This window comes from Larus michahellis, chromosome Z (assembly GCF_964199755.1).
Source record: "Larus michahellis chromosome Z, bLarMic1.1, whole genome shotgun sequence".
NCBI classification, from domain to species: domain Eukaryota; kingdom Metazoa; phylum Chordata; class Aves; order Charadriiformes; family Laridae; genus Larus; species Larus michahellis.
In genome coordinates, this window is record NC_133930.1 from 25,078,494 (window position 1) to 25,100,912 (window position 22,419).

At 45.4% G+C, this 22,419-nt stretch overlaps 1 protein-coding gene across 2 annotated transcripts in view; it reads right to left on the reverse strand.

Annotated features, from left to right (window-relative positions):
- Positions 1-7,785: 7,785 nt before the first annotated feature.
- Positions 7,786-22,419, reverse strand: part of THBS4 (thrombospondin 4) — a 42,588-nt gene continuing 27,954 nt past the window's right edge. Inside the window, exons 10-22 of one of the 2 annotated variants that reach the window (XM_074568892.1) lie at positions 22,345-22,419; positions 20,618-20,722; positions 20,275-20,382; positions 18,690-18,849; positions 17,918-18,036; positions 17,093-17,145; positions 14,832-15,025; positions 14,356-14,534; positions 13,368-13,416; positions 13,072-13,268; positions 12,401-12,573; positions 10,089-10,228; positions 7,887-8,085 (exon numbers count right to left, since the gene is read on the reverse strand). The exon at positions 22,345-22,419 is cut by the window's right edge and continues 78 nt beyond it. In XM_074568892.1, coding sequence (XP_074424993.1) covers positions 8,024-8,085; positions 10,089-10,228; positions 12,401-12,573; positions 13,072-13,268; positions 13,368-13,416; positions 14,356-14,534; positions 14,832-15,025; positions 17,093-17,145; positions 17,918-18,036; positions 18,690-18,849; positions 20,275-20,382; positions 20,618-20,722; positions 22,345-22,419 — 1,614 coding nt within the window. In that variant the 3' untranslated portion in view covers positions 7,887-8,023. Of the gene's footprint in view, positions 8,086-10,088; positions 10,229-12,400; positions 12,574-13,071; positions 13,269-13,367; positions 13,417-14,355; positions 14,535-14,831; positions 15,026-17,092; positions 17,146-17,917; positions 18,037-18,689; positions 18,850-20,274; positions 20,383-20,617; positions 20,723-22,344 lie in introns of both variants that reach the window. The other variant, XM_074568893.1, reaches the window with a different exon arrangement.

A 22,419-nucleotide genomic window follows, 5' to 3' on the forward strand; every position in this document is an offset into this window, starting at 1 on the left:
TCTGTCCTGCCTTGTGCCACGATTGTTCGTTGAATTTGTTCCCAGACGTAAGTGGAGCGGTGCAGCATTTCTGGCTCCGAGTATTTTTGGGCTGTGTGATGTGAGGAAGCTGCTGTTCTCTGGTCTTCCTGTCTTTGTAACAAGTGCTCTCCTAAGTTTCCTCTAGTTAAACTTGAATTGGAATTAATGCTTAATGGATTCTTGGAGGAAGAGACCGTGTTAACAGAAGTTAGTCCTGCTGGGAAAGTGAAACCATTTTATTGGCGTTTTCCTACTTTTTCAAATTTGCTATCATAAGAAGGGTTATTTGAAACCTCCCTGCTGCGCTGCTGTCTGAGACTGGAACAATTTTTGTTTTTCTTATGAAGGCATCCGAGAGCCGCAATCGTGACTGGTTCTTGTTTGGGGTAAAATCAATAGGACGGACTCGGAGAGCAAGTCTCTGAATCCCAGTAGCTGGACTAACAAATGAGGCCATAAAACCTTACGAAGAATGTGTGGAAAGCAGATGGATATGCTTGTTTGCTGTTTACCACCTAGTTCCTCAAAGCGTGCAGGCAGCCCTTGCAGCTGGATGCCAACGAAGGAACTCCACTGTGATCGCACATCAGAGTTATTACATGTTTGTGATACTCTTAGCTTTGTACTTCAAGCATTTCCATGAGGTTGAAAAAGCTCGTGCTTGCCCAGCTGATTTGGTAAATCCTGGCTGGGTTAGGCTACTTTGTCTGAAACGGGTAATTCAGTGTTGCTAACGTATGCGTAGTCCAGAGAGAGGGCTTATCCCCTCACAGAATCATAAACACTGCGAGTCTATTTATTTATTTATTTTGTGTTGTAGCACCTTTTTACAAATCTAGAAGCGCTTTGAGATTATAAGCTATGCACATATAACTGCTTCATCAGCCACCGGTGCAGCCATTTCTGGGCTAGGACGTTGCTATTAATGAAGCAACCGTTGCACTTGCAAAAAAGCTGGTTTTTAACAGTTCTCTGGTGTTGACCAATGCATTGGGAAAATTTGGGAACTCAAAATAGTGCTGCTTGAGCTTTGGCTTGCAGCCTACAGTGTCATGGGCACCTCTGAACAGATTGGTAACAGTAGAAATAATCCACTGACTGCTTTTAAAATATGCTGTAAAGAATTTATGATGTAAACTGTTAGGCTTTTCACCTAACTAAATTGATGAATCAAAATGCCACGAGGCTGTACCCGTGTGGCTAGATGAGCGAGATTATCTGCAGCTAGAATTTTGCTCTTGTCTTTCCTTCTGGGCTTTAGAATCAATGTCTTTTGCTTGCAGGCTGTATCTCCTCATTTTATTTGCCTTTTTCTCCTTGGATTTGTTTTTTTAAAGGCATTGTAAACCTGCTTCTACTCCCATTCTGCTCCCTGTCAAGTGGGATGTCTTTGGTGCTAGAAACCAGCAAAGACTTCTTTGCCAGGTCTTGCCGATCCTTACCTTTTTATAGCAGGACAACCTGCAGCGTCGAAGCAAAGTCAAGGATCATAATTTCTTACATGGGTCGGTTTTCCTCTGTGAAAACTGCTCCTTTGTTTTCTGAAGTGGCCTACAAGTTCTTGTGGGAGGAAAACACATAATCAGCGCTGTGATATGTTACTTTGTGTTTTCAATTTTGTAAACAGTAGTTCCAACTGAGTGTTTCACGTGACTGCACAAGGGAATGCCAGGGGTCAAGCACTTAGAAAGCTTTGGCTTTCTGTGCTCGTAACAGGATGCGTAGCTTGGGAACTGGTACGTCTCTGCATTTTCATCATCCTGGCGGCAGAATGCCCGAGTGCCCCAGGATGGCGATGCAGACACACTACCCAGGGTTTGAAGTAGAAACTTCAGGATACTGGCATGACAGCTGCTTCCTAATGCCCAAAGAAACTCAGTAGGTTTCAAGTAGCTCTTAAATCCAGTTTTGTTTTGTTCTGTTTTTCTCAAACCTGGTTTCATTCCACACCTGTTCAATAATGATATTTTTTACAAGTTGGAATTTATTTCAGATATAAGCCACGTTGGCTCCCCCCCGATAACCAGTGTCTGATAGCTGCCAGTGCCGTAGCGTACAGCCGTTTGCACAAAGTTCTTCAGAGCCACAGTCGTCAGCTTTGAAACTGCTCCAGCAGCTTAAAGCTTCCAGGGCTTTTGCTCGCCAGAGCTGCGGGGTGCAGCACTGCAGCCGCGCTTTTGCCAAAGAAGCCTCGGTGTGAAGCCAAGAAGAATTTTGGAAACCTATGGGGATATATGTCTTATACTGTAGCTCTTTTTTTCCTCGTACTGATAGATGTCCAGGTGCTTAGGTGTCGTTGGACACCCATGCAAACTTAAAGAGAGGAGAATTAACTTTCAGAGAAAATTGTTCAACTTGTCATATACGAGATAAGGAAATACTTACTGGGAACGTGTAGGTTCACTGCCATCTTTCTGTTTACCACCAATGGGTGGTGTTCAGTCTCGTATATGCCATGTTCGAAAACTGGATGCAAAGTAGTCAAAACGTAAACACTTTTTCTTAATGGTGAGGGGTTTTTAATTAGTCTTTTTCAAGGTTCTTAATATCTCAAGGGAACTTTTTGATGTGTATGTGTGGTTTTATTTTATTAAGCTGTAGTCTGGTGAAGTGGAGGTTTGCTAGTTTATTTAACATTTTTTGCGAGTGTTGTGATCTGTAGTAACTGTAACACTTTGACTTTTAAGGGTTGGTAAAGATTTCAGAATTGTAAGATCTAAATTGTAAAATAGTCAACAGCTTTGCCTTTTTAAAGCATGTTAACAGTTTTTATGGATAGATACTTCCTTTTGTATACTGAGTGAATGTATTGTTATAGATTTAATGTTTAATGGACCAATAAAGTTTTTCTTACATTTAAAATTAATTGTTGTGATATATAAAAGTTGAAAATCGACTCATTCTAGGAGAAACTTTAAAAATATGTCAGTATATGAGCTAAGCGGTTACTGAGCTAATAAAAGTAAGTTGGTTGACCTTTTTTGTTCACTACATTTGGATGTTGTTTAACCAAAAAAAAAAATGTTGGCCTGTGGAATATTACAGGGCTTCGCTGTCCATGTTATTTTTGTACTCCTCCAGCGCGTGATCTCAGAAGATGGCAGGTTGCACAGATTTGTCCGTGGCGTCTGCTCTGTACAATCCAGCTCTCTGAGATGTGTCAGATGCCTCTGACAGGGCAGACACAGTATTTTCCAGGCCAAGTATAGCGCTGCAGCCTCTGCAGTTGTTTGAAACGAGGATCTCTGGTTTTTATTTTTCTTTTTAGTTCCTCGTTTGCCCAGATGGTGGAGCAGGCAGTGGCTGATTTTGACACCTAGATCCGCACCAGGGAAAGTGCTGTGTCTCCACGGGTCCTGGTCTCTTGCTCCTCACCATCCGTGTTCGGGCTGTCGTGGAGTCCTGTTCCAGCGCCCGCCGGTCCCAGCCTGCCTGCTGGTGCTGGTTGTACCCGTGCCGTAGCACTGACCAGACCCACAGCAGGACACGGGTTCCTTGTGGTTACGAGAAAGTGCTGACTGAGTTTCACGGGGCTGAGTGGCGGCTGCTATTGTCTGCGCAGCGCTGGTGCACGCAGCTGGGAGGCTACGCCTTTGGACTGAGGTGTGTCGCAGGCGGAGTGATTAACTTCACTCGTAAGAGAGAAGTAGTGAAATATTTATTAATATAAAACAGTGATTTAACAAAGTTAGTAGTGAATGCGACAGTGTTTTATGAGATTCGATGGAAGGGTACACTTAATTATTTACTGCATAGAGGCCAGGGTCAGACAAGCTGGCAGGGAGACCCCTCTGTTGAGTCACGAGGGTCAGAAAGGACCCCCAGCTTTCTAAACTCAGGGAGGAGTCTGGGTGTGGCTGGATGCAATCCTAGTCCCAGATTTGGTCAACAGTTTATGTCTAAAGGATTATACACGTGCAATCAATCCTTTATATCACTTACCTAAGATTTCGAAGTTTAGCATGCTGTTAGTCACTTCACGAGAATCCGTTGTGGCAAGGAATCTCTCAACCTCTAGGAGTAGAACCTTAAGCGAGCGTCCCCACTCAAGGGGAGATCCTGGCGTGCAGCCTGCTGCCGTGCAGGAGAGCTCAAAGGGCTCTTGGGCTGTCCACTGTTTATAGAGTAAGATAATTGACCTATAGTCATATTCACATGGGAACAAAATATCTAGGTCCCCACTCCAGACAGTGTTTTGACTGTTGCCAGCCATCCCCCAAAGTCCAGGTGCACCTCATCACAGCTCCCACTGGTGGGTACAGCTTGAGCAGGAGCTGGGACGGGGGGAGAGCACACCGCCACAAGGGGCAAGGCAGAATGCGGTTCCTGAGTGGTGCTGAGGGTCTGCAAGAGCCAAATGACCTCGCTCAGCAGCCTCCCACTGGCCTGCCCATCCCTGCCGTCACCCCACCCTGCACCATCCTGGAGGGATGTTCTCTTCTGGTGTTCCAAACCAAGAGATGGTCAAACCAGGAGATGCGCGGGTTCACAGCGAGCTGGGCAAGGAAGCGTCTGGATGTGAGGGCTCAAAGGGATGTAGTGAAGGCGACTGCATCTGGCGGGTGACCGGTCACCAGTGGTGTTCCTCAGGGCTCAATTGTAGAGCCAGTTCTGTTCAATATATTTGTCAATTATCTTGTTGCAGGAGTTGAATGCGCCGTTATCACGTTTGCTGATGATAACAAACTGGGAGGCGCTGTTGACTCTTTAGGGAGAAGAGGGATCTAGACAGATTGGAGCATTGGGCAATGATTAATGGGATGAAATCTAACAAGTCCAAATGCCACATCCTGCACTGAGGATGGAGTCATGCTGGTCACAAGTATAACTTGGGAGAGGAGCAGCTGTAGAGCGGCCCTGCAGAGAGGGATCTGGGGGTGCTGGCTGGCAGCAGCTCAAGAGGAGTCAGCAGTGGGCCCTGGCAGCCAAGAGGTCAAACCATGTCCTGTGGTGCATCAAACACAACATCACCAGCTGGTCAGGAGAGGTGATTATTGCACTGTATTCAGCATTGGTGTGGCATCACCTGCAGTACTGTGTGCAGTTCTGGCACCCACCATTTGAGAACGATGTGAAGGTCATTGAATGCATCCAGAGGAGGGCAACAAAGGTGGTGAAAGGTCTGGAAGGCATGTCCTGTGAGGAGTTCTCTCCAGCCGAGGAGGGGAAGTGGAGAGGGAGACCCTGATCTCTTCTCGTTGGTATCCAGTGCCAGGACACGTGGGAACGGTTCAAAGCTGCACCAGGAGAGGCTGAGACTGGACATGAAGCATTTCTTTGTTGAGAGGGTGGTGAAACACTGGGCCAGACTTCCTGAGAGGTGGTCGTTGCCCCAAGCCTGTCAGTGTTTAAGAGGCATTTGGACAATGCCCTTAACAACATGCTTTCACTTCTGGTCAGCCCTGAAGTGGTCAGGCAGCTGGACTAGATGATCATTGTAGGTCCCTTCCGTCTGAAATACTCTATTCCATTCTGCTTTAGGGAACAGAAGCATTTGAAGTGTGTTTGTCCTGGTGTTTTTAGCATGCAGGAAAGAGTTAACCTTTGGTGAGACATTCAACCCTGGTTCGCAGGAGCCCCAGGACTCTAAACTCCAAAGTATTTGCAGCTGCTGCTCCAGCTGAGCGCAGCCCAGCTGCACAGGCAGTGGGGGCAAGGGAGAGCTACATGTTTGGTTTTAAAGATGTGGGATTGCAGCATCTTTACTTGCCAGAGGCCACACATGGAGCTAAGTCTGCGTTGCATAATAGTCCAGAAAGAGGTGGTGGTGCAAGAGGAGCTCGAGTAAGTGCATACACAGGGACTGTACAGGACTGTACAACCTCTGATGGAAACGAGAGGGGCAGGAGGTTTCCCAAGCCCAGACTATGACCCTGTGGCTAATCTTTGTCTGCAACAGCCAGGCTTTCCTGTTCCTGAACTTGCAGGCTACCCAGCCGTTGGTGTGTCAACACAGCAGACATAGCGAGCTCCAGCATCCCAGTGTAAGGTCCAACAGCACCCTCTGAAACAAAAGAAGAGCTCTGGCTGGCTGAGCTGTAACCAGTTAGATGCTCAGAGCTTCATGTAATTGCCTTTGAGAGCACAACAGCCAGAGCCTGTATCTCATCTTCCAGCCTCCAGCGGCCATAGCATAGACTGGAAGAGAACCTGGAAACGGACAAGCTTGAAGGTGGCAAATGGCCAAGGTGCACCCTCCCAGCTGCTGTAGTGGGAGGAGAGCCCCCAGCCACGGGCAGGAGGCTGGCAGGGGTCCGGAGGCTGGCAGGGGTCCGGAGGCTGGCTGCGCCGTGTGTCCTGATGGCGCTGGTGTGTGCTGTCGTGCTCTGACCAGCACACGCTGCAGGCAAGTGAGGTCTCCAGGCCTGTTGGAGACCACTGTGAGGAGACCCCTTTTGCAAAATGCATGCACGGTGTCCCCTGGCTGTGGTGCCCCCACAGTGCGTTGGGAAGATTTTATTTTTTTTTCTCATCTTTTAAGCATAATTTGACAATACCCTCTGTGTTGCTGCAAGGTAACTAGCTTCTATTGGAAACCTGGTGAGTGCAATTGGTTTTGGCGAAGCCAAGGGGAAAGGAGGACTGAAACTGGAGGGCCTTTGATGATGAAGTGCCATGGCAGAGGACCGCTCCTGCATCATGCTCTTTGCTGTGGGACTCTGGGATCCCTTGTGGGACAGGTCCCAGGCCACACTGCTGCCAGAAGCCTTGCCAATGGTGGACAAGCCCAGGGTGAAACCTCTTCCCGTAGCCCAAGCCTCTGATAGCACCATAAACCTTAAGGGTATTTTTATTGTACTGAGAACAGGAAATTTAGGGGCTTTTGTTCTGATGCGCTCACCTGATAATTTAACTCAGCATTTCCCCTGTACACTTGTGCTGGGAAAGAGCCATGGCTGCTCATTTTCTCATGGCTATTTCTAATTTTTAAAACCCTCATTGTAGTCCCTGTCTGTGTACTTCCTCCCTCCCCCTTCCCCCAGGCTGAAGTACTGTTTCCCACTGTCCTTTTTAAAGTAATTATCCTAGAGGCTGCAATATCCTTCTCTTCAGCTGTCCTTGGAGCTCATCCTCCCTTCCTTTCCTAGCTCTGTTTTCAAAAAGAATGCAGTAGAAATGCACACAGTATCCAACACCTTTCTATACTTCGAATTACATAGTGCATTGTGATACAATTTTATTTGGCTTTTTATTGTCCAGTCCTTAATGCTTAATTCAGTGTTTTGGTTATTTAACTTGGTGACTCATTTTCCTAAGACTGCAGTACATGCTGAGAGAGCTCGGCTCTGAGTGGGGACAGCAGGTCAAAGCCTGGCTTTGGGTATGTGAAAGCTAGGATTATTTTCTCTCTGTTGGTGATTCTGCATTTATCTCCATGTGTCTTTTTTGGTTTTGGTCACGTGCAAGTCATAAGATGTGACTACAAGGTCACATCTGCAGTCAGCTCTTTTGCTTTTACAGGATGTGATGGTGTTACTCATAGTTTTCTGGGAGCGGGAGGGAAGGGAGGTCTAGAGCTCTTAGAGAAGGTCTGCCAGAGGTAACGAAGTCTCCAAAGGAGTTAGCTAAAGGAGGTAATTTTTTTTCCTAGCAGGACTGCAAAGGTATTAAGAAGACCTTGGCTTGGCGAGACGGCTCCCAACCGCTTCATGCCCCAATGCAACCTGTTGTTCTTGACACATTCCAGATGATAGACCAAATTGTGCTTTCTTCACCACTCTGTTTGATACTGAGCCCCAAACGGCAATAGATTCAAACTTTTCCTGAGTATGTTTTAGGCAAGTGTCACTCCGTTACATGCTGCTCCCTAGATTTTGGGGCAAATCTGAAAAAAAGCGAAGCCTCAGTCTATTTTGTCTCCTTTTTATTTTCACTTTTATACAAAAAAAAGTCTGACATAGTCACATCAATGAGAACAAGCTGCGGTGTGCACTCTTACAACAACAATCATATAAGGATTTAAAATATATTGTTTGCAATAGCAGTGTTAGTTTGGCTTTACTTAAATATCCCCAACGCCAAATTGCTGAGCTTGAAATTCTTGAAAGTCCTCTGGGATGGTGTCTGAAAACAGGAAAATATGCAAAAGTTTAGTCTCTTCTGACAAAATCAAGGAACACTTAAATTAATGAATTACCCACCTACTCCTTTTTTTTTTTTTATGTAACGTGTCTTCTCTTTTCTTTAAACAGTAAGAACGAACTGGAAATGTTTTCAGTTTTAGCTATACACCATTGAAAAGCACAGACGGGCTAACAAGACAGTGAGTGCTGCAGTTCCAGCCCATAACGGAGTACTATCAATCTTCAACTTACATTTCCAACCAAAAGCTTTGTGGCTTCCACTCTGATATTTTTACTTATAAACACTGACCAGAAAGGCAGAAAAAGTGGTTGTCTTGCTCTGCACCCCAGACACATTTGTAGTGTCAGAGTCTCTATTTCTCATGTGTCCTAGTTCAACTTCCCTGTGATGGTTTCCCACGCCACAAGAAGGGACAAAACCATTAACCCAAGGACCAACAGCAACTGGCAGAAAAACTTCGGAACTGGCAGATTTAGAGATGGGTTGATGTCGTAAGAGAGTAACTACAGTTCTGATTGTCTGAAGCGTTGAGTTTGTGGTGTGCCTTTGCCAGATCCCAGAACATTTTATCTGGAGAGCCACAGAGCTAACCGTAGAGCTAAAGATGAAACCAAAGATGGAGCCACAGCAACGAAGCTCAACTGCGTGACCTCGACTTTACTCTGATTATTTCCACCCTGATGCAGGAAAGGTAACTCCAAACTCAAAAAAAGAAGTAACTATATAAATACACATAATATATAGAATAAAAGGGGTAAGTAAGTCCTTTGCTTTTTGTTGATCACTTCCTCTTTTTGAGGCTTGAAAATTCTTTTTAAGCCTTTTCTGCAATGTAGGAACCTGTCTGAAATGAATGCGGGGATAGTTGGGAACTCCAGAGAATTCTTCGAGTGGGTTTCATTGACTTAACTGCAGCACCTGCAGCAAGGCCACTGCCTGCTCACTGCCAGGAAAGTATCTGCGACTTCAGTGGCAGCTTTAACACATGCTTTCTGGGAAAACACATCCTGTTTGAGACTCTTGCAAAGTAATTTTTAATTGTAAGCACCACTGTCTAGAAGTTCCCCTGTTTAACCATGACCTGCCAGCACCAGCCCAGGTGTACCGAGTGCCCAAGAACCAGGGTCCACCACCAGAACAAGCCACAGAGCCAGGGTGTGGCTGCGCAGCAGCTGTGTCCACTGCAGACCTGGGCTGGGCTTCGTGGATCCGTAGAAAGCAGACAAAGAAACTATTCCAACTTGACTGGTAACTTAGTTTTCCTAAGGCAGCCTTGGTCAGGTAGGGGTTGATGCTAAGAGGAGGGGGGCAGCCCCTCTAGCCCCACTCCAAGTTAGCTGAACTGCTGCCAGGGCAGAAATACCCTGACATGATCAGCTTGGTGTGAGCGACCGTGGTTTGAGTTCTTCTATATAGTGGGAGATGAGGGCTAAGCGGCAAGGCTCTCACCCCAAGAGGAGCGAGCCAGCACGCTCCCACAGAGTCTCAGAAGCATTCGTCCGTGGGAGGAAGGGCATCTTACGATCTTGTCCTGCCACAGACAGGAGCAACCAGCAAGTTCACAAGTGACACTGACACCTGGTGACTGATCCCACTGGCTCTCCAGATTTATTTCATCTTGTATTCAGAGCTCAAGGCATCCTACATACGTGATGGCCTCAGTCTATTGCGTGTGTACAGCTCTCACGGTTGGCTGATTTTAAATAACGTTTCTAATTCTCTGATGACAGCTATACTACTTAGTTGGCACAGTCCCTGCAGCAGAGTGACTGCTCTGGGAGGAGCGGTGGTGAGGTGTTAGCTCCCGTCTGGCTGGGCTGCAGCATGCTGCGGGTGTCAGGGGAGGCATTTCACAGCTGTGAATGACTTGTAACTGAAAAGCAAAGGAAAGGCTGCAAAATGGCTTAATCCAACAGCCACACTACCGGTTCTTCATGGTCACTTGCTAGTTGTTAGCTAAAACGACATAAGAGCAACATTACCATTGCAGCGATATTTCAGGTTGGACCAAATAATGTTTTCCTGAGAGAAGCAGAAAACTCCAAGCCGTCCTCCTCGCATCGTGGTGTCGATAGTTACACCGGAGTCTGCCACTAGGTCAGAGCCTTCATAAAATCTTGCCCTTAATGAAAGCAAACAGAAGCTCTGTTAGGTCTTTTCTGGGACTGCAACACTCGTAAAAGTAATTTCATTATCCATGGTGGCTCTAGCCTTGGACATGCTACCCTCCCACCGAGCCCAGGGGAGAAGAAGCTGTTAAGATAGCTCCTCTGTAAGCTGGGAACTGGAGCAATGCTGCACGCTGGCAAGAGCAGGGAGGGTGTTTTCATGGTGGCTGGGTTTTTTTTACACACCCTACAAAAGCCTTGGAATTTTTTCCCCTGTAGTCAGTCAGCCTGAGAGCTTTGACTCTTGAAAATTTCCACAGTTGATAGTTATAGGAGAAAGGGAGAACCAGATTACATCGGCCGAAGAAGGCCAGATGGATATTGTCTCACAGTTTGAAGCTAAGCTTGTTTTTTCTTCTTCTTTCTTTTTTTTTTTTTTTTTTTTAAGCAAAGTTTCAAACCACTTGGAATCTTAAACTTGACTGTGAGATTTCTTTAAAAACGTGCACATGATTAGTTCCAGGAACGGTTTTGATGATTTGGCATCTTCTTGTTAGAAAACCTATCAGCAAATTCCCAAACAGCTCTGGGAACAGCTGCACCCTGCCAGCTCCCTGGCGTGTGCCCTGCACCGAGGGCTGGAGCAGGACCGCGCTGGAGCCAGCCGAGCTGTTGCAGCGCCGTCGACACCAAGTCCTCAGCCTCCGGGATGCTGGGTGAACGACTTAGAGGATGATGAGCCTGGAGGGCTCTGTTTTGGGTGAGGATGCTGCTGGTCTGACATGGAAGAAAACAAGCGAATTGTGAAGGGAAAGAAAGTTCCTGTGTCTTTTCATAAAATAAAGGAAAAAAAAAAACCCAGTTCCTGTTATGTTCCTGAGTTTATTTCCTGATTTGCTGAGGCAGTTCAAAAGCATCTGTACAATGAATAGAACCTGTTGTCTTTCGAATTTCCATGGGAGAGGCTGGCTCAAGTGACTTTTTCCTAGGCTCCCCTGAAGCCTTGGAAAACCTTTGCTAGACACATTACGGTCTGTGGCATCGGGCCTAAACAGACCACAGCGAGATGCGGACAGAGAGCTGGCAGAGGTTCGCTTGAGGCCTGGCTGCCTTTAGTTTTTGAAGGATTTTGTGACACTGACTTCGCTCCCTTTCTCAGTTGCAGGGGGCATTAATTCAGCTGGCTAGAGAGACTTCAACCACAGGCAGATGTTTGCTCATGAAGCAGCTTCGCAAACAGCTCGGTCTAAAGCAAAGTTGCCACCCAAGATCTATTCTCTACTGCCCTGTGGCTGGGACACAACAATTACAGTGTAAATGTTCTTAATCCATTTTAGCGTCAAGTCAAACATGCTCGCTCCAATTAGCGCTGAAGATGATGCACTGCACCAGGAAAGCGGAATAATTATACCATTATCAAGTTACTGCATCTCAACTGCAGAATAGTGATTTTTTGAAGAACAACTGACTTACCTGTATTTCTGTTCTATTACACGGTTTCAAAACCTGAGCTGATGATGCCAGGGCAGTTTATTTTTTGCATTTTAACATCAACTTTGATCTGCAAGTATAATTCCCACTGATCCGGATGTTGCAGAGTTAAATGTTTCCTCCTGAATCATGATTTTTTTTTTAATATCTTTTTTTTCCCCCCAAATAACAAAATAAGAATGGATAACATGCATTACACAGCTTTGACAAACTTTCTGCATATATGCTATGTAATCTGAGATCTGTCACATCAGGATAACTACAGATCCTAGTTGGGATCACAATGGACAACTTTCATTAAATCTGTTATCCCAGAATATGTAAATGAATTATCATAATTCCAACAAAAATATTCCAAAAGATCAAAATTAAGGGATCTTGAAATGCATTGGTGTTCAGATCAGGGGCCAGTAGTAGCTTGGAAAACAAGGTTTTAAAAGCCAGAAAAGGGTTTATTAGGGTAGGGCACAGTTACAACAGCCAGATGATAGAAAACTTCAGTTACAAACAGGCTTAGCTTAGAATTGTCTTTCCTAGGAAAATAATTGCAGGCTGAATTTCCAAAGTCTAACCTGTTATGAGGCTTCATCAGTGCAAAGCCCAGACATATTATAAATTCTCAGATTATTAGGCATTGAATTAGGTGTTGTGACACAACAGTTTAGGCAGACATTATCTATCCTTTCCTCTCTTACCTGATATAACCGATCTGGGGTCTGTGCTGCAAGAACCAGCGGTAGGAGACTTTGTCCTTCCACCCTACATTTCGGGGGTCCTTCCACAGCAGCCTGACCTGATCATTGGTGTCCCCCGTGTGCCACAGGGAGTTGCGGAGGTGCTCGCCAGGGCCTGTCTTGGACTTCACAGCCTGCAGAAATCCCAGAGAAATGTCACTTTCAGGAGCTCCGAGTCTTTTTTGTAGCAGGCCGCAGGTCTGCAGAAGCACCCTCCCTCCTGCTCACAAGCCCCTAAATTCTCTTGCATAAGCACAGCCACTGCTTGCGTGGAAAAGCAACCTGGACCAAGGAGACGGAGGCAATTTGGCCAGTTACAGTCAGAGCACAAAGCGAGCAGAGACTAACACTCCAGCTCATGAGCAGGGGCAAGACGGAAGATGACATTCCTTGAAAAATGGTGCTATTAACAGGTCAGTGTGGCAGGCACCTGACTTAGCCCTTTTGACACTGGGAGGGAGCAGCAGTCGGGCAGCACGGCCGACATGCAGTGTGATGGCTTGGCCAATGCAGGGCATGGCAGCTTAGCCCAATGCAGTCAGACGGTGGGGCGGCGTGGCCAACACATGGCAGGGTGGCATAGCCGGGCTGTGGTGACCACTGTGCCCCCAGCTAGGAGCCACGACCAGTACCTTTAGCTGAATGCCGGGCTCTGCTACAGCTCTGAAGGGAGTCGCTTGCCAGTACGTCTGCTCAGTCTGTTTCCACATTACAACATAAAAGCTAGAGCTGTCTTGATAACCAAAAATAAAGCCAGCGTAGTCATCATCTGTCACCGTGTTCACATGAAAAGTGCCCTCAAAGTCAACGCCGTTAAACGCTGTGTAACCTGAAGATACACGCAGGTTAAAAACAAGTCTGCAGAAAATGCGTTCGCATGCTGTAAGTTTTCTGCTGTAAAATTTGAATCTCAGAAGAGGGTACCTACCAACAGCAAGGCCAGGATCACTGTTCATAGTCTGCACAATCTCCATGCCCTGTAAGAGTAAATTCAGGGTGGTGAGTGTATGACGAGCTGGGTTAGCTCAGCCTGGCAGCGTCTTTGGGCCTCCTCTATAGCACCCCCTCCATCCATCTCCCCCGTTTGCTCACAACATGTCTCTAACACTTGTAGCTCTGAATTAAAATGAGAACTATAATCAAATACTAGTGTTTCAGCTGCTTACGTGCCCTGAGTCAGGAAAGGTTTTTTCTTTTCCCATTGCAGAATTGGCCATACTTTCTTTCCCTACCCCAGTCTTCTGTAAATCACTGAACCTGGCCAGAACTGGAGATAGGACTGGAGAGAGGTGGAGGTGGGAAAGAGGGCAAAAGAGGGACGGGGAGGGAAGAGAGCTTTTCCTAGCCTTAGCTCATACTGTTTGATCAAGGAGTTCGGGATTAAACTGGATGCCAGGACTGGGTTAAGGAAGGTGTATACAATCTCAGCTGGCTTGGCAGAGACTTTGTCAGTGGGAATTAATTGCATATTCCTTGTGACTCAGAACATATTAGCCTCCTGAAGGCTAAAATCTGTTGGTGTAAAAAACAGTTATTGGATTCCATCTAGGAGTAAATGCTCTGCTATACAGTGGGTCAGTCTTTCAAATTCTGGGAAGGATTCGTGAAACTGTTTGCCACAGAAATACTTCAATAGGGTGACATAAAAGTCTCGTGTTTCTCTTCTTGGCAACAGAGAAATCCACGCAGAACAAGCTGACCAGCCTGCAATTATTTTAGATTATTACAGGCATCAAGCTTCAACCTATCACATGCTAAAAGAAAGTTCCTTCATTATAGCTCCTGTAAAACAGTCAACTAACCAAGAGCTTCCACTTTCCACTTGTTTGCCAGAGGTCCAGCAATTAGAGACAGTTTTACTGTGGTTTTTAAATAATCTTTCTCAGACAGGTACGAAAGACCAGATGTATTTTTACCTGGTTCAGAACCACCCAGTTGGGATCAATCTGCGCATCCCCCTCTGGGTCCAGCACCACTGTCTGATAGGCCCTGAAGTCCGTCAGCGTGATCTCTGCGTTCTCAGGGCACACATCGATCCGATCAATCACTGTATCCTGGTCAAAATCAGACTCGCAGATATCCCCGACTCCATCACCTGAATGCATCGGAGAAGTGAAAGCAGATTTATGGTGCAACAAGTAGCCACATCTGGCCAAGCCACTGGATCAGGGTGCCTGAGGAGCAGGTGGAGTGTCAGCCCTGATGGCCACAGTGCCTGGGGAGGGGACCTGAGGACTTCTGCCTCAGCCAAAGGGCTTCTGTGTGTTGGGGTCCCTCCTGGGATGAGTGTATGCACACATGGTGACTGTGTCGGATCCTGGGGCACCTGTGTAATGCTTGGGGAAGGATATAGTGCCTAAGCACCAAAATGGCTCCTGAAGGCCCATCTTACCATTATCGTCTTCCTGCCCTGGGTTGGGGACCAGCCTGCAGTTGTCAGGGCCTGGGGGCAAGAGGTCAGGAATGCCATCGTTGTCATCGTCCTCATCACACTCGTCACCCAACCCATCCTTATCCGTGTCCAGCTGAGAGCTGTTAATGATGGTGGGGCAATTGTCTGTGCTGTCCTGGTGCCCATCACCATCGCTGCAAGCACAGAGACGAAAAGAAATGGCACACCACCATCAGCTCCTGCCCCTGCATGGGGGACAGCACAGGTACCTGAGGGGGAAATGCACTGGAGGCACCCCCGGAGCTGGAAACAGACCAGTGGGGCACCATGACCCGGTGTGGCTCAGGTGGATGGACAGCGAGGAGACAAAGAACAAACAGAGACTGTATGATAAGGTGGCAGGATGATGAAGACTAAGCCTGGAGCTATAAAAATACTCAGATAAGGAAAAGAAAAAGAAGCCTTACATGGAGTGGGAAAAGATACCAGAGCCCAAGATCCCAAATGACATCCACTCTCAAAGGAGATCCTTTGAGATCCACAAAGGATCCGCACATCCAACAAGGACAGGGTCACCAATCAAAAGGCAACCAGGAGACAGCATGAGCTCCACAGCTAGTGTCCCTTGTCAAACATGTTGTCCACAAGCATCTTGGTGCTCCTGAATACACAAGTGTGAGTGTGAATGAAAATTTACGGGAGACTCTGCACGAGCACCTGAAATCAGCCTTGATTAAAAACAAGCACCACTTTCACCCTCCTGCACAGGAAGTTTTGTCACATTATGGCCCCGCAGAGAAACCGTGCAGTAAGAGAGGAGAAAGCCTGTAGCTTCCAAACACCCTGCCAGCCCATGGCTGCACCAGCTGTTACAGTGAAGAGTCACCAGGAATGGGGAGACAGACTATAGAACAGGGTTTGAGAAGTTATGGCGTGGCTGCATTCTTTCTCCATGCCAACAGTTAAGTGCATCTGTGCAAAAAAAATGCCCTCAAGTCAGCTTTTTTGTACACACACCACAAACAAAATGGTTTCTGGCGATAAACAGGCCTCTTTCCCCTAAGTAGCTTTTTGCCTAGCACAGGCAGAGCAGAAATGACATGCAGACAAATTAGGGCAGTGCTGCAGCTTATGGCTACGCATATTCCCACCTCTCTCTCCCTGCTTAAAAAAAGGTGCTTCAATTTTAGGTCAGAGCAGCTAATGTCTGCGCATTCTTGAGATAAAATGCAATGAGGACTATGCATATATATCTATTGCAATGTTAACCTCAGGCAGAGCTACAGCGTTTCTACCAGACAATGCTTCATACACATTAGTTAGGTTTGAGGAAAAAAAGAAAAACTGCTTTTTTAAAACAGGAAAAAAAACCCAAAGCCATGTCTACTTAAAAGTAAAACAGCTGCCAGCTGGGGGCCATGGCAGCTACTGGCCAAGACTGGGAATGCTCCCTGTGGGGCTGGGGAAGTGGGCTACCCGCAATTATCGCCCCAGACAGCCGCACCCACCAACAGCACTGGGGTGAGACCTTACAGATATCTGTGGCTGGTGAAACGCTGTGCCAGAACAGCATTTCACTTCCCTTTCCTCTTGCTGTAAGTAAGGAGCACGCGGTGGGGGGACTTGCCACCCCCAAAGCTGGTTACGCAGAAGCTGCTTTCAGCCAGCCATTAGCAGTTTGTCATGGGATGTGCTCCCCTGAACGCTCAGGGCATGTAGAAGCCGTTAGAGGAGCCTTGCCGCTCTCCCGGTGCTAAAGCAAAGGGGTTTATCTGCAAACATTTTACACTTGATAATGAAATTCTGTTTCTGAAACACAAGGTTCTTACAGAAAAACATACAGCCCTTAACTGTGAAATTTCTGCGAAAGCAAAAAAGAAAGAAAAGAAGAATGAAAAATAAAGAAAAGAAAAAAGACGTTACCTCACTAAGAAGCTCAGAGCAGTGCTCTGGGTTTTACGGCCAGAGAACTGCTCTGAATGTCACTTCCACAGGAACCCAAAGGAAGCGTGTGTGAACATGGGGCTAAAGGTGAAGGGCTCTGTAACTGTACTGCTACAGGGAGGGGAACCAACAAGGCTCATAAATCATAACGTTGTTTTTGAAATAACGTCTCTTCGAGGAGGTACTGGAATTAAACCCTGGCTAGTTTGAGGGATTACAGCTCTCTAGGAATCTCTCTACAGCTCTCTTGCATGCTTCAGCTCAAGACTAGCCTCTTCCACTTCCCTGCTGCTATTACCAGCCACGACACAGCATACCTGTCCTGATTGGTGTCGCAGGAATCTCCAACCAGGTCATTGTCAACATCCGACTGCAAAAGGAAACAGAGAAAGTTCCAGTATCAGCTGCTGAGAGCATCTATTAAAATGGGAGTATTAAACCAAAACACAACCAAACCAAATACAAATACAAAATAAAAGCGTAGAAAAACATTTGTTTTACAAAACAGATTTTCTTGTTTGCAACATCCATCTCACCAAAAATTCAGTTTTATGGAAGAAAAAAACCCCAAACAGACAATGAATAAACAGGGTTAAACTTGATTGGAGCAGTTTAAGCAAGATGAGTAGTTCAAGCCAAGATTCCTCTAGTACTGGAAATAAGTATCCCTCATGTTTCTCTAAAACTTCCAATATTTTTTCTTAGTCATAAGGGGTTTAATCATAATTCAAAACATATGAAAAGACTCACTGACTTCTCACCTTGGAGCAGTGAAAGTTTTGCTCAATAAAGACACCAGGATTTTGTGCTAATTAAAGACATACCAAGTGTAACTAAACCACACCATTGTGTGGAGTCTGGCATTGGACTCCATGGGACCGGAGCACGCTGACATTTCAGAGCATGACAGTAGAAGATACTGGCAGGGCAGAGGCGCTAACAACATCCCAAGCTATGAGAATACACCTGGTGGCTTCCCTTTCCTATGCTGGGAGAGTTTGAACTCCATAAAACTTTCCTGAATACCTACTATTAGAAGATAAACCCTGTGGCTGCACGGGCTGCCTCATTCTCTTGCATGTTTTTGGACCTCAGCAGTCCCTCTCCCTAAACAAGGATATTTTTTCCTTCTGCCTGCTAACCTGGTTTGGGTTGCTGACTGTAGGGCAGCTGTCACAGGCATCACCAACACCGTCATTATCCTTGTCCTCCTGGTCTTGGTTGGGGATCCTCTGACAATTATCTAAAAGGTTCTTAATACCTAGCGAAAAGTGGATTGGATGTTAGTTAAAAACAATTCCCATATTTGTTATTAGACAACATAAACATCAAGAATAATAAAGACATTATTCCTTTTCAGCAACTACTTAATCTTGCAATCTTTCTTATGTGTGCATCCGTTCGTTTAACAGAAGTTGGAAACACCTTGCTAAAGAACAGCTTTCAACCCCATCACACACACTTCATTTCTTACATACAATTCACTCTATCCTGTTCCTGTATCACAGCTTACAGGATGGGATGTTTCACCTTCGTTATTGCATTTGAAGGGCTGTGATTTTTTCACTTCTTTCAAGCCTGCTACAGCAATGAAAATAATGCATTATGTAGCATCTGGGCATGTGGGACAGGCAACAGCTGGGTACTCTGGGACACGTTTGCACCTTTAAGGAATTACTGAATGACCAACGACCTTAACTTATGCATGAAACATGGCTTGTTTTATCTGTTACAGTGTTCAGTGCTTCCAACAGAGGCTAAAAGATATATATTAATCTAAATAAAAAGGATTCCAAACACGGGTTTCATGAAGAAAGACAATGTGTTGCTGGTGACAGGAAACCTCCTAACACACAGCATGCTCTGGGCAAGTTTCAAGAACATCAGAGAAGCTGGAAGTGAAGAATTACCAACCGTCTCCATCCATGTCATCATCACAAGCATCTCCTTTCCCATCACCATCTGTGTCCCTCTGGTCATTATTCAGGACATTGCGGCAGTTGTCACAAGCATCTCCAAAGATATCTTGGTCACCGTTTCTCTGGTTAACATTGGGAACCAAGACACAGTTATCCTGCAAGAGACACAGATGCAAATCAGACATGAACCAGGCTCTGAGTCTTTAATTTCTACTTTAGTGAGTTTATACAACTCTTGTATTTATTTCTACTTTCACAAAAAATGACTACTGTGAGCAGTTTGACATTTAATGTGACTATTAATTCTGGATCTGATTTCACTGACTCCCTCAAAGTTCTGCTTTGAACCACACCGTAGGAACCCTAAACATAAACACCCAGTATCATAAAGCTTTACTTGGGATGCATCCATGGTGAGTAACCTGTTTTAGTGCCCTGGCTTCCTTACATGGTCCTTCTGAACAGCTGCTGTTCAGAGACCCTGACAGGGTTGTAGATGCTCTCGGTGAAAGGCGGTTGCCCCCTTCTGGTAGAGATTCAAACCAAAGCTGAAACAATTGGAAAACCGGGACTTTTTGATGAAAAAAGGTGCAAGCTGTTTTTTTTTTCGTCAATCAAGCTGTTACTGACTCTCTAAGATCATCAGGAGGCAAATGGAGATAATTTTATTTCAACGTGTTGTAAACGTTCCTCTCCTATCCTCATCCTCTTGCACACATGGAGGCAGAACACAGCTTAGCAACAATATGGAAGTTACTTGATTGCAAAGGTGTTGAAATTGCATATAGATTTACAGTTGAAGGAGAATCTAACATCCTTCCTTACAGAACATTAATAAAACCAGTTGCTTCAAGCTTCCAGGATTGTCTTCTGTGGCAAAACAGCCTGAGACAGACCTTCTGTGATGGCTAGTCTGCCCAAGCTCCACAAGGACATTTGTACTCTGGACAGAGTGTTCTTGTCTTCCTTGGGAGTGCATTAAGCAATATCACAGAAGGATCTTAATGTAGAGTAACGGTGGGCATGTGAGGATACGGGGTGAACACAAAACAGCTTTTACACTCTGAATTTATTCTCTGATAAATTCTGCAGTAGTGTACCCTCATGGAAACCTCTTTCACTTTGCAAACATGATTCAAAGCTTTTTCAAGTTATTGGCAAGACATACATTAATTTCTGTGGGTTTTGGATCCCTCATGGAATGCGATGTCAGGTAAACCTGCCCTTTAAAAAGAAAGATACTAATGCAAATGTTCCTGAAGGCCATGCTATGCGAGATGGTGACACAAAGACACAAGTTCTGTACACAGAAAGTGCTAGAATTCAATGCTAAAATGTAACAGTGGAACATACACTGGTGAGATTTAAGGCTGGGTGAGACAGCCTGGGTTTTTTAGGTCTTATAAAGCGACCATTATATAAAAGAAAGAGCCAGGATTTAGAGACCTGCTGACAGTGATTGGTATGGGATAATTTCTGGCAAATAGTAGCGAGCCAGATTTCAAAAACCACTGCCTATTGCAGTGAAGTGAAATCCTTTTGTTTTCACAGACCCCTGCACCCTGATCTATACACAGCACCTGCTCGTTGGGAATGCCATCTCCATCCGCATCGTCATCACAAGCATCTCCAATCCCATCACCATCGGCATCTTCTTGTCCAGAGTTTGGGACAAATCTGCAATTGTCCTAGACAAAAAATGAGACACATCTGGTGTTCTATGGGTAAATTGGATGCATTCATAATGTTAACGACTTTTTCTATTATTGTTTTAATTTATCAATTAATGAAATTAAATACAATTTATCCAGAGGAATTCAATAACTTGCAAAAAGATTAATACATCTAGTCATGTTTCTTCCACTCTTCCTCTTCACCCTTTCATGCTCTGAATTATTATAGAATTAAGAAAGAATTTCTTACCTTTCTGCAGTTTTCAGCAGAGCATAAGAGTTCTTCATTAGGGTAGCCATCGATGTCAACATCTTTTCCACAAATATAGCCATCACCAGCCCAGCCAATGCCACACTATCAATGAAATACCATGGGTAGTACTACCAAAAGGTTAACGGGTCACTGTAGCAATATTCAAGAAGGAAATCCCACATCCATCTTGAAAACACTAGCATACAGAAGGCATGGACAGACACCGAAGTATGATGAGATACACTTCAGCATCTCTCCATGTGGAAAGAAAATCTTTGTTTCAAGCTCTCTATATCTACGAACAGCTAGACAGAGCTAAGACTTGATGTTAAATGGAATGTATGCCTGCAACACCTAATGGTTTCAGTGGGACCTATAGATTTCTTTTAGACAGTGGTCAGGAATCAATTTTAGTTCCTCACTTGCAGATGGAGAAAAAGAAAAGAGGGGACCTAGGCAGAACATGCATCTAGCATCTCAGCAAAGGACACATGGTTAGATGGGATGACTGTGTGTTGTTCGGTATCTGTAGAATACATCTGGCAATGGTTTTAAACTAGAGCAAGGTAGGTTTAGATTAGACATTAGGAAGAAGTTCTTTACAATGAGGGTGGCGAGGCACTGGAACAGGTTGCCCGGAGAGGTGGTGGAGACCCCATCCCTGCAGACATTCAAGGCCAGGCTGGATGAGGCTCTGAGCAACCGGATCTATTTGAAGATGTCCCTGCTTACTGCAGGGGGGTTGGACTAGATGACCTTTAAAGGTCCCTTCCAACCCAACACATTCTATGATTCTGTGATCTGCAACTAGAGCATGTTTTAAGACAAAACTGCGTTGACAGTTATTAAGCCTGCATCAGCAAAGCAAGTGTATTTGCACACAAGTGTCTCCTAGCCAATTAAAATGGTACTGTTTCAAACCAGTGCCTAATTTGTATTGTAACTGAAGATACAGGGACAGAACTGCATGCCAAACACTGGCCTCCCCTTAAAATGAGGACTTGCCTAACACAAGTATCTAGGCATCTTCCCATTACAGCACAGGATTAAAATATCCTAGATTCTTCTTCTTTGAAATAGATGTACTTAAAAATGAGATAAAGCAAGGGCCAGCAGAAGCATGCACTGTATCCAAATTTAGGACACAGGATTAGGCTCTTGCTTCCCCCTGCACACTGTTAAAACTAAGTAATATACTTCAGTTAGACTCTCGCAATGAAAGTTCAAGTGCCACTTGGTGTTTCTCTGCTCCCAGGGCTGGGAAGCACAATACAGGCTACCTGTGCCTAGAATCTGTGGTCTCGCTTGGAAAAATACTGTATCAGCAGGCAAATTACAGACACGTTGGGTGTGCAGAGAGAGATCCCTACTCACAGCTATGTAGCTGAGCACCAGGAGAGGAATTCGCCCTTGCGATGTCTTCTGTAGAGTGACACTCAACAGCACTTTCTGAGGAGACTACAGAAAGTCTATAAAAGCCATTCCCAAAAGATCTAATGACACAGTAAATACGGTATACGAGTATGGCTGCCTTACAGACATGCTGCAAGAAGAAAACAATTGCAAGACAGACTCAGTCTGGTTATTTCCATACCTAGTCTGGGCCAGTGTGCCACAGTCTGGTTAAAACACCCAACTATATAAAATGACCGCAAAGACTTTCTCAGTTCCAGCCTAAAAAAGACTATTTTTCACTGTATAAATGCATGAATTTATGAACTCACAGTACATGTCACCTCTCCTCGCTTCTCCTCAATACAACGAGCATGAACGCTGCATGGATTGAGGGCTCGATTTCT